General features: G+C 43.1%; 1 protein-coding gene across 2 annotated transcripts in view; it reads left to right on the top strand.

The window, feature by feature from the left end:
* The first annotated feature begins 280 nt into the window (after positions 1-280).
* The window catches only part of Ankrd13c (ankyrin repeat domain 13C), a 47837-nt gene continuing 35718 nt past the window's right edge, over positions 281-12399 (top strand). The window contains exons 1-2 of one of the 2 annotated variants that reach the window (XM_041648913.1): positions 282-1235; positions 11271-11312. In XM_041648913.1, the coding sequence (XP_041504847.1) occupies positions 800-1235; positions 11271-11312 (478 nt within the window). In that variant the 5' untranslated portion in view covers positions 282-799. Of the gene's footprint in view, positions 1236-11270; positions 11313-12399 lie in introns of both variants that reach the window. The other variant, XM_041648922.1, reaches the window with a different exon arrangement.

The raw sequence follows: 12399 nt of genomic DNA, 5'->3' as shown, positions 1-12399 counted from the left end.
TACTTTAACCCTGACGTTTGTTCCAAATACACCCAACTAACAAATGTTAGTTCCTGGTGTAACGAACAGCCTTTAAATTTCAAAGTCAGCCCTTATATTTCTCCAAGATCACCCTTCAAAAACTAAATTTACCTCTCTTTTCCTGTAACCTGGCCATCTTTCCTCTACTACAGCCTTGGATCAGCTCAGGTTAGGGACCCAAACAGAGACTCAGCAAATGTTTACTGAGTGAGTGTCCAGCGCAGCTCAGTGATGTCACATCCGGCGTGCCCTGGTGTCTTTCCACCTCGCTCTTAGGGAGGTTCTCTAACCTGAGGGTTTAAGCCAGAGTTTGCAACTGTAGTCAACCTCCTTCTTTGCAGGCCAAAGCCCTGGAGCACCAGGTCAGAGCTCTGAGTCCGGGCCTCTAGCCGCAGGGCCGGGCTCGGGGTGGAACAATGTGCTAGGGGAGCGGGGCGCCGCCCGGACAAAGGCGCGAGCGCAGGAGGACCCCGCTAACCCACCGCGGCGTTTTCTCCGGAGCTCTCGCGAGAGGAGACGGGGGAAGATGGCCGCGCCGGGTCTTTCCGTGTGAGGAGGCGGCTTCGGCGGCGCCCGGCGTCGTGTGGCCGCGGCTTTCCTCGTCGCGGACGAGGGCCGCCGCCTCCGGGAGATGCGCGTGTGGCGGGTCCGCGGTCGCCCCGGGAGTTCATGCTGCGTGCGAGGGTCGCGGCCGCCTCTCTAATCGCCGGGCGCCGCCGCTGCTCCGGCTCGGCCCGCGGTGAGCCTCCCGGAGCCCGCCCTGCGTGCCGCGGCGGCGATGACCGGGGAGAAGATCCGCTCCCTGCGGAGGGACCACAAGCCCAGCAAAGAGGACGGGGACGTGCTGGAGCCCTGCGAGGAGGAGGCGACGGCCGCTCTCGGCGGCGCCTTCACCGGGGGCCGAAGCGGGGCGGGCGGCGGCGGCAAGGGCGGCAAGGCCTGCCATAAGATTTTCAGCCACCACCACCACCACCGGCTGCAGCTGAAGGCTCCCGCCGCGCCCAGCCCCGGAGCCCCGGCCCCGCTGCAACACAACGCGGTGACCGCCACCTGCCCGACCCCTGCCTGCCTGGGCAGCAACCCCGCGGCTGTGGTCGCTGACGGAGGCAGCTGCCCCTCGCTCTACCCGGTGCACGAGTGCGTCTTCAAGGGGGACGTGAGGAGACTGTCCTCGCTCATCCGCACGCACAATATTGGACAGAAAGATAATCACGGTGAGCTCTGCCGGCCGGCTTTGCCCGTTTTCGGTTCCCTGGTGTGTGTGTGGGTGACCGTCAGCCTCGGGGTTCTGGGCTCCGGCCCGCGCACCGTGCACCGCAGCGGGGAAAACCCCGAGTATTTCAGCTTCATCGTGCCGGAGGTCAGGAGTCTGGGTCTCGTGGGTGCGGCTCAGAAGGAATGTTACCTTCTTGTCACCCCCTCCCGAGCTTCTCAGGATAAGTTGCCTTGTCTCGGCGGCAGGCCTTTCGTGTGCCTAAAGTCAGGCTGTCTCACATCCAATCAGGTCTTCTTGGTTTTCGGCATTGTCTTTACTGCCCCCACTTCCTTCTTGGAGCTTTACATTTGAACATATATATTGTTGGTCTTAATCACCCAGTGCAGCTAGGTGTGAATTGTATTTGTCACCGTGCTTTTTGTGTGTGTGTGTGTGTGTGTGTGTGTGTGGTTTGCTTTCAAGATACTTAAAACACTGGTTTTTGAAATCCACACAGAAATGTGTCTGCGTTTGATTTCCCAAAGCGATTGAAGAGACTTGTCAGTAGCTGTTTTTTTTTATTGCCTTTTCCACACTAGGAATAATATTTTACCTTGACTGAGAGTAAAGTCAGTATTGTAATTTTCATAATAAAGTCCTGTCTTTACAGCATGCTTGAGAAAGCATAGCTTATTTGATGCTGGACGGTAGCTACTTTTGGTCACATCTTGACAGCTGATTTTTTTTTCCTCCTTTAAATAACAAGTTTTAAGATTGATTTGCATCCATTTTTGTTTCTCATGGTGCTGGGGATTGTACCTAATTTACAATTAATGTGTAATCGTAAATAGTTGAGACTAATGTGAATAGTAATAACTATTTTTCAACATTTTATTAACAGGCCGTTTTAAACTTGTAGTTAGCAAATATTGTTGGCTGCTGTTTTTAACCTAAAATGGAAGTTATAAAGCAAGCTGCTCAAAGTGGCATTGCTTATTAGTGCAATACCACCTGTGAAATAAGCGCCCTGAATTTGATTGGTTTGTAGGCTTCTTATCTAAAAGTAGAACAAAGATAGAAAATAAGTAAACAGATATTCTCTTTCAGTTTTGTAGCTGCTCTTGTTTCCTGAGTTAACTGTACTGTAGTTAAAATGCCAGCACCATTAAATACCGAAAAAGTGCTCTGAAGCTGTTTCCAGGTCTTCATTTTTCTACTTTTTATTTAATTCTGTTGTTGTAACAAGCACATTTGACTGCTGCTGAGAATTGTATCCTGACTTACATAGTTGAGTTGTATTACTAATTTATTGGTTATTTGGAAGTGATTTAAATTGGTCCACCAGTAACTGATTTATCATTGCCTTTAAAATTTACCTTAATGTTGCTTTGAAAGTGTCCACAACAATCTCTTTGATAGCTAATGCTCTTTAAGGTAAGGGATGACTGGAATTCCCAGGACTACTGAGGTTGTTAGACTTCCAGTTCTGTGTTTAGCATCTGTTAGAGCTGACTTCTGTTCAGGTATTTAGACTTCTGTATACCCTACACTCCTGCTCTTTATGTACCACAATTCTCTTTTTAAGTGGAATGTGTGTATTTTGTTTAGTTGCCTTTTTGTCACTTCTGATGATTGCCACCAGTGGCTCCTGCCAGTGAAAGTGCTGTGCATCCTCCTGCACACACACTCTCACTAAGGAAGAAGGCCGCTGCTCTGCTCCCCTTTGCTCTTCAGTCAGTGAGTTCTGTGGGCCTGTGTGTGGAGATCCCAGGACAGCTTAGAAGATCATGTCTCTCCTTCACTGTGTAGGTCCCAGAATTGAACTTAGGTTGTCTTTATGTACTGAGCCATCTTGCCTGCTACCGTTTCCATTCTTGGAATGCTACTTTTACTCTAGGTGCTTTGTGCCCGTCTGTGCTTCTACAACTCTGGGATTTCAAGCAGTGCCACCACACCCAGTTTTCCTAAGGATTCGAACTCAGGTCCTCATGCTTGTGTGGCAGGCGTTTTACCAGCTCAGTCCAGCTCTGTGCTTTTACTTTTTTTTTTTTTTTTTTTTTTTAAGACAGGGTTTCTCTGTGTAGCCTTGGAGTCTGTCCTGGCACTTGTTCTATAGACCAGACCGGCCTGGAACTCACATAGATCTGCCTCCCTCTGCCTCCCAAGTGCCGGGATTAAAGGGGTGCACCACTATTACCTGCTCTGTGTTTTTACTTTTTTTTTTTTTTTTTCCGAAACAGGGTTTCTCTGTGGCTTTGGAGCCTGTAGACCAGGCTGGTCTCGAACTCACAGAGATCCGCCTGCCTCTGCCTCCCGAGTGCTGGGATTAAAGGCGTGCGCCACCACCGCCCGGCTGTTTTTACTTTTAATGGACATTGTTAAGTGATTTTCTTAGAAGGCTCTTATTGGGTTTCTATCAGAAAAGAGTTGAGAGAGGCAAAGAACTTTGCTAAGGTTGCATATGCAATAGAAACCATGAGACTGGAAATAGAAATAATGGCTGGGCAGTGGTGGCCTACAGGTTTAATCACAGCCATAAGGAGGATCTCTGAGTTCGAGGCCAACCTGGTCTACAGAGCAAATGCCAGGGCTACACAGAGAAATCCTGTCTCAAAAAGGAAAGGAAAGGAAGAAAGAAAGAATAGCTAGAATCCCTGAGTGCGTCTTACTTTCTTTGTGAATTTCTGTTGAGACTCACTGCATTTTAGGAAAGTCAGTTCTAATGTGTGGTTTGTTTTGCAGTACAGTCCTTTAATGCGTATTTCTCACTTAGTATTTACAATAGAAGTAAAAAGCCCCAGTTTATTTTTTCGGTTATTAGGAGTCTTGTATTCTTTATATAGGAGCCTATGGAAAGATCCTGTCACTAGATAGCTCTCAGTTTCTGTAGAATTTTTTGCTTGTTTTTAAATTTCTTGGTGCAATGGCACAAATAAAAGCACTGGATTATTCACCCCCATGATAGCCCTTTAGTCAGTGCATCTTCTGTAGCCTTTTGTCATATGATGTGCTCTGTGAAAAGTTTAAGATGGTTTTCCTAAAACATAGCAAATACTCAGTGTTTTAAATAAGTAAATTAAAACTGTAGAAACTTGCTGTTCACGGAACCCTGATCTGTTCCCCTTCCCTGTGAGAACAGTGCAGTGGCTGTGCAGGCAGGGATGGCCTTGCACAGAAATTCCACAGCAGCAGAGCCTCACAGTACAAGACCAAAACAGGGCTGGAGAAGTGGCACTGGGACTCAGGTCACTCCAGCACCCATATCTGGCCATTCACAGCCACCTGCAACACCTGAACATACTTGGTATATGTACACATATACATGCTCATAAATAAAATGAAATATATTTTTAAAAAGACCTAAGGATGAAAAAGATTTGTATTTACTTATTTTTTGGAGATAAGGTTGCACTATATATAGCCTTGACTCTTCTGGGACTCGATATGTTGACCAGCTGGCCTCACTCATAAGGAGAGATCCACTGACTGTCCTCTGCCTCCCAAGTCCAAGTGCTGGGATGAAAGGCATGCACCACCATACCTGGCCTATTTTTGTTACTTTAGGTAGGGGCATATGTGTGTCTGGACTGTCTACATGTGGATATGTGTGTGTGAATGCAGGTAGGTGCCGTTAGAGGCTAGAGGTATTTCCCTTGGAGCTTACAGTTGGGTGTGAGTAGCCTGGTATAGGTATAGGTGCTGGTACCCAAACTTGAGTTCTCTGGAAGAGCAGCAAGTGCTCTTAGCCACTGAACCATCTCTCTAGTCCTAGATAAAAACTTTTTAATGCTGCCTTTCTCAAGTAATTTGGTGGTTTTCTCCTTATCCCTTCTTGCATTTATTTGTCTGTCTACCTATCAGTCACCTACTGATCTAGTTTTTGAGACAGGTCTCATTGTGTAGTCCGAGCTCTGTCCTAAAGCTTGAAATTTTCCTGCCTCAGACTCCCATACCCAAATTTGCAATTACTTTTCAAACGCAATGCTCTACAGTTAAGGTATTTAGTTTTGCTTTTATTATTGACCCTTGGTTTATGTGGAGAGCTTGATGATGTCTACTCTGTCATTGCTTAAGTTTATTGTTGATTAACTCCTTAGTTTGGATTAATTTTTGATAAATTTTGTTGTATACTTTTTTTTTTGATGAGATGTTGGTCAAATAAATACATCTGCTATATAACTTCAGAATTTTTGTATTCTGGGCTTAAACATTGCTTTAAAAGTTAAACATGATAAAATATGTACTTCTTGTGAGCAAGTGTACCAAGCAATTGTGCCTTGGGGATTATTTAATAACAGTTTTTGGGGAATAGGGAAATAATACATTAAAAGTACTGTCTTAGGCCGGGCGGTGGTGGCACACGCCTTTAATCCCAGCACTCGGGAGGCAGAGGCAGGCGGATCTCTGGGAGTTCGAGACCAGCCTGGTCTACAGAGCTAGTTCCAGGACAGGCTCCAAAGCCACAGAGAAACCCTATCTCGAAAAAAAACCAAAAAAAAAAAAAAAGAAAAAAAAGTACTGTCTTAGTTACAGTTTCCATTGCTGTGAAAAGGTACCATGACCACGGCAGCTCTTATAAAGGAAAACATTTAACTGGGGTGACTGCTTACAGTTCAGAGGTTTACTCCATTATCAAAATCACAGGAAGCAAGGCAGCGTGTAGGCAGACATGGTTACATCTGGATCCGAAGACAACAGGAAGTGAACTGTTCCACTGTGTGTGCCTTGGGTGTATATGAGACCCCAAAGCTTTCCTCTAAAGTGACACACTTCTTCCAACAAGACCACACCTCCCAATGGAGGCTCTTCCTTTGGGGGGTATTTTCCTTCAAACCACAACAGTACACAAAATTACCATACCTTTATCTTTATCTTCAAATAATTTTTCCCTTTAATATAAAATTAAAGGTTAAGGTACTAGAGAGATACCTCAGTGACTAAGAGCACTTGCTGCTCTTATGAAGGTCTAGAGTTCTGTTCCCAGCTGCTTGCAAGTCTGCTTTAGGTGATCTGATACCATGTTTTGACTTCTGTAGGCATGCGTACCTGCATGCACACACACAAATAAATAATGTAGAAATTTGAAAAACGAATAGTCTAGACTTTTACATTGTGTGTCAAGATTTTTTTGAGTCATGAGTAGTTTGGACTATTCATCTTTATTATAATGGTCATTAAGTGATTTTACTATTCAGTACTTCAGAACTGAAAGTGGTACAGGTAGATTGAGGACATCCTGCTTGTTAAACATGGAGTTTTTTTTCTCCCTAAGTTAATCAGCTCTTCCCAACTGTTGGTAACTTTGATGTGACCGACAGCAGAGTGCAGGGTTGTGAAGTGCTCTCCCTAACCTTTCATAGCTATGAGAAGTTGCTGGTGAATTTGGAGATTTAGTGACTCTGCCTTTGATTCTGTTGATTGGTGTGTGACAGGCTGTTTTCTCTGGATTGTAATAGCTGCCTTGTTCTTGACGTTTAGGTAGATTTTTGAGGATTTAATTTGATGGTGTTTAAATACTGCCTGTCAGAACAGTAGAGGGCAAGATTTTTAAGCTACTGGATCTGCTAGAGTTTTAGGTGCACAGATCTGCTGCAGCCGTTACTGCAGGCTCTACAGAGTTGTATTGAGTTCTAGGAAACCCCTGTACCTGTCCGTCTCCTTATATGTGCTTCTTTTGTTTGCTTTACAAGGACAGCTGAGAGGGGATCTGCCTTGTTCTAGAGTAAGGCATTTCTGAGAGTAGAAACAGATTTGAAATTGTTCTCTTGGTTCTTAATGGCTTCTGTTTTTTTTTTTTTTTTAGTTGGTTGATTTATTCATTCAACAGATAAACATGGAGCTTCTGATATCTGTGTTTTTGATGCTGGGAGTGCAGAGGTGAACAGACTAACCCAATTCCTGTTCTTGTGGGGTTGCATGCTAGTTGAAGAGCCAGACGGTAGACAAAGCAGTGAATGTGTGGTGTGACTGCTAATGAGTCCTGTCGAGTGTGCGCGTATGTGGGGTGCACTGATGAGAGAGTTAAGCCGAACAGAGTCTAGAACAGAGTTTCAAGCAGAGATAAGTAAATGAAAGGTACTGCCTTCAGGAGCTCAGAGGGAGAACACTGATGAAGTGGGCAAAAAATGGAAATGTGGCTGGAGTTTGGAGACTTGAGAGGCAGCCATGCTGTAAGCTTGCTGAGATCCTGTGAAGGCGTCTGCATGTAGCAACATGGAATGCGATCGGGTGGTTTTCATCAGAGGTCTGACTATGAAGCAGGTGTCTGCGGGCACAGGTTCATGGATAGCTGCTACAGTAAACAGCTGTTACTGGAAGTGAGGGGTGGAGGGGAAATGGACTTGGATATGGACTTAGTACAACTTAGTGCTGTACTAGGTCTGTTTTTTTTTTTTTTTGCTTTGCTCTATAATTAGGGTGTACAGATCAAAAGTGTCTCGTGATAACACAAGTCACCGCTTGCCTTCTGTTCGCTGGCCTGTTCACTGAGCACAAAAGGCCTGCTGAACGAACGCCTGCCTTTTGGGGACTCTTGTTGCCATTCAGGCGTTGTATACAATGTCCTTTGCATGCTGAGGGAAATGAGGGAAAAATATTTCTAAAACTGATTATGAGGAGAGGAACTACATACCCTTTTCCCACAGAGCACTTTTTTTCTTGGGGGAAAAAAGACAACAGGTTATAGACAATTTAGACTTTTGGCAGATGTTTCTCTGGTAAATGAATGGGGTGAGCTTGATCCCATTCAGCACAAAATAGTGTTTGCTGCTAATTAAATGAAGAAGAATTAGCCAGGTAGTGGTGCTGGCCCACATCTTAAATCCCAGCATTCTGGAGGCAGAGGCAGGCAAATTTCTGTGAGTTCGAGGCCAGCCTGGTCTACAGAGTAAGTTTTAGGACTGCCAAGGCTACACACACACAAAAAAAAAACTGTTAAAAAACTTAAAAAACAAAAAAAAAAGAGCATGTAAATAATAAGTTGAAGTTAGGATTTTGAAAACTTAGCTCAGCCATTTTAAGTTTTCCAGGTTCGTAGTTCTTACAACCACTGGCTCTGGTCACGGTCACGTAGAACATGCTGTTTTGGTACTGTCTATTGGAATGTATCAGTATCTGGATGGCCATAGACTTTTCTAGACAGCGTTTTTCTTTTTTTTTTTTTTAAATTATTTATTTATTTATTATGTATACAATATTCTGTCTGTGTGTATGCCCGCAGGCCAGAAGAGGGCACCAGACCTAACTACAGATGGTTGTGAGCCACCATATGGTCGCCAGGAACTGAACTCAGGACCTTTGGAAGAGCACGCATCCCTCTTAACCACTGAGCCATCTCTCCAGCCCCAAGACAGCGTTTTTCATGATGCTGTGTATTCTGTAATCATGTCTCGCTCAGGTTAGAGTGTAGTATACTAGGTAGAGTACTAGACTTTAGTGTGTTTGAAGCCCCAAGTTTGGTCCTTTGCAACACACACACCACATAAAAATTCTACCCACAATGGACTAGAGAGATCGCTCAGCCAACGGTCAATTCCCAGGAACCTCATGGTGCTCACAACCATCTATAATGGGAATCCCTTGTTCTCTTCCTGTATGCAGGCATACATGCAAATAGAATACTCATGTACATAACATACACAAATAAATCTTGTAAAAAGTGTCTTTTGAAAGAAAAAGAAAATAAAAATTCTACCTACAGTACAAGAGAAACCAACGTGTTTTAGTGTAAGAGATCCTGATAGAATTTGGATTTCCCATTGTAAATGCCTTTAACAAATCAGTTTTAGTACAGTGTCGAAGAGTTCCCACAGCTACCCAAAAAAGGCTCTGAAAACTTTCTCTTTACAACAATGAGACTTTGTAAAACTATATTTTCTTCTTATACTTTAAAATAACTTTTATTTTTGATGATGGCAATTCATCCTTTGCTCAGGGTAGGTAAAAATGTTTTATCCCTAATTAAATGCAGACTAGATCTTAAAATCCGTTCCATTCTTGTATAGCATACTTTAGAGAAATTCATATTTTAATTAAAATATTTTGAGTAAACTGCTCTTATCATTAGTTTGGACAATACACTTAGTTTTCTAAAGTCCTAATCTTATTTAGTAGAAGTCCTCCCATTGGCACAGTATATTCACATAATTTTGGAATAAATGAATATAATTTGATACGTGTATGCATTCTTCAATGACTGAGGCAGCATAATCAGCATTTCTATCTCTTTAGATGTTTTCATTTTCCATGTCTTGGGAGCCATCAGACTCTGACCTTCAGTTACTCTGAATCATAGCTCTAGGCTGTCATTGCCTTATTGTACCAGACGACACCTCAGTTATGTTTGGTATCATTGTCTCTCTCGCTGTTTCCCTGTGTTCTCCCCTCCCTATCCTCTAGTGACTTCACCCAGTATGTCCTCGAGTAGCTCCTGTAGCATCTACATGTAAGTGAGAGCACCGGGGTTTGTCTCTGCTGTGTTCCTTGTTTTTCTGCCTTCCTCAAGTGTAAAAACAGCAGTATTTGGCTTGTTGCTCCCAGCTTATCTCCCTTACTTCCACTTCTATCCATGTTTACAGAAAAGAGAGAAAAGCCTTTATGGTAGAGTAGTATTTTCACTGCCCACTTAAAAGTCCTTTTTTTTTTTTTGGTGTACACTTGATTGACGGTATCTTCACTGTTGTAATGCAATAAACACAAGCGTGCAGATGTTTCTTTGACAGAATGATAATACTGAGACCCTATAATACAATTCCTACTGTTGAGGTGACCCCCAACAAAAATAAAGTTTTGTTGCTACTTCATAACAATAATTTTGCTTTTGTTATGAACTGTAATGTGTAGATATCTGTGTTTTCCGATGGTTTTAGGTGAGCCCTGTGAAAGAGATTGCTTGACTCCCAAAAGGGTTGAGAACCACTGCTTTAATATATACCCCAGAGTGAGATTGTTTGATTATATGGTGTTTTAGTTTTTGATGATTTGACATTTTAAAATACAGTATATTAAATGCCAGAGTTAAGTAAATTTAGCTATGAGAGGACATTTAAATTCAGTGTAATGTGATGGTTTCTAGAAAGTCTAGGCTCTGTCATAGAAACCAAATGCAGATAGCTGGTTAGAGCAGGTCTACTTCAGGGGCAACAAGTGACTCTCTTAGGCTTGCCAGCTTTGCAGGCTGTTCTGAGAACAGTTTCATTCACAAGAGATAGTGGCTAGGGTCCAGGAAAGCTTTGCCATTTGCCAACTCTGAGTTGATGATGTTCTGGGTTCCTTGAGATTTTTGTATGAATTTTAATACCAGCTTGTTAGTTCGAGAAATATTACTGGGGATTTTCACAGAGACTGCTTTGACTTGGCCAACTTGAGTAGTATTGGTGGTGTATTAAATTACTTTCATGTTGTGATCAAATACCTTGGAAGCGATTTGAAGGAGAAAGGGTATCCTTTGTGCCCAGGCTGGGGAGAGCATGATAGCAGGGCAGGAGCTGCTACAGCTATGGCAGCAGCAGTCTGCGCTGCTTGCTCACAGTTTGAAGAACCTGGTACAGGAGAATTTCCACATTCAAGGGGCTTTTTCTTTACCACTTTTGTTTAGTTCAGGGTCCCTACCTGTGGAATGGTGCTACCTACTTGTTCATGCAATTTGGAAACCTAAAGATGTATCTGAACCTGTGGAGCCTGGTGATCCATACCTTTAATCCCAGCACGCCCAGGCAGAGACAGGCAGATAGTGAGTTCAAGGCCAGCCTGGTCTACGTAGTAAGTAGAATTATTTGCTAAAAGGACAAAGACTGATGTGATAAATGAGCAGCAAAAGGAATCTGAAGCCTGTGGGAACATCTCAGAGAGTGAATGCCCTGCTGGTTACTTTTGGGCAGGGCAGGAAAGGTACTCAGAGCTTCACTTTTGCCCCATTCTGAGTTTGTCTTAGAAAACAAATGTGTTATTTCTGCTTAGAGTTTGGTGACAACAATCCTGAAGGAGCTGAACTCACATTTAAATAAAACTCATGTTGTTGTTGTGGCTTCTAATTTAATTTTGTTTTCAATTTTAGGAAACACTCCTTTACATCTTGCTGTGATGTTAGGAAATAAAGGTTAGTAAATACTTTTAATGTTTAACTTCACTCACACATCAGTTTTGTCATTAAAAACATTATATTTATTTGTGTGTATGTATGTGATTTCATGCATGCCTCTGTATGTGTATGGAAATCAAAGGGCAACTTGTGGAAGTTGGTTCTCTTCTTCTGTCACGTTGTTCCTAGGGATCAAAGTAAGGTTATCAGGTTTGGTGGCAAGAGTCTTCACCCAGTGAGCCATCTTGATGGCCCCAGTTTTGTCATTAAAAATTACTTAACCAAGGGCTAGAGAGACGGCTCAGTAGTTAAGAATACTAGTTGCTCTTGCAGAGGACTTGGTTCAGTTCCTATTACCCACATAGTGACATAGTGGTTAACAACCATTTTTCTTTTTTTTTTTCTTTTTTTTTTTTTTTTTTGGTTTTTCGAGACAGGGTTTCTCTGTAGTGTTAGAGCCTGTCCTGGAACTACCTCTGTAGACCAGGCTGTCTTTGAACTCACAGAGGTCCGCCTGCCTCTGCCTCCTGAGTGCTGGGATTAAGACTGCCTGGCGTTAACAACCACTTGTTAACACTGTTTCTTTGAGCCTGTGGGTACCAAGCATGCACATAGTGCACAGACATACATGTAGAAAAAACATAAAATAAATGAATACATGTTCAAAAACTTCATAAAATATTAGTTTCAGGAAATACTGATAAGTAGCCAGAAGAAAATAGAGTTTCCAGGTAAAATCCATTTGAGAAAACTCAAATTGCTAAAACCAGTAGTTTACTCTAGAGCCTTAATGAACCAGCCTGTGCTGTGACTTTGAAGTTGGGGCAAGCATAGGATTGTGGTGAGTTATGTCTCACAGTTATCTGATATTCCCACTTCTTCATAGGTTTTATAAGAGATAAGTATCCGCTGGAAAACATTTTGGGACAGACTTAAATAGATCTGTTTTAGGACCCACAAACAGTGTTGATATTCTCTTTTGAAAACACTTACGGTTTTTATATTTTATGTGTATGTGTTTTGATTGCACGTACACCTGTGTACCATGTCTGTATTGGTGCACTTGGAGGCCAGAAGAGGGTGTCAGATTCCGTAGAGCCAGAGT

This window comes from Microtus oregoni, unplaced genomic scaffold, assembly GCF_018167655.1.
Source record: "Microtus oregoni isolate MIOR12 unplaced genomic scaffold, Mior012 000000F_ref0000247, whole genome shotgun sequence".
NCBI lineage: Eukaryota > Metazoa > Chordata > Mammalia > Rodentia > Cricetidae > Microtus > Microtus oregoni.
Note: the sequence above shows the minus strand (reverse complement) of the source record. Positions and strands in the feature narration are given on the sequence as shown.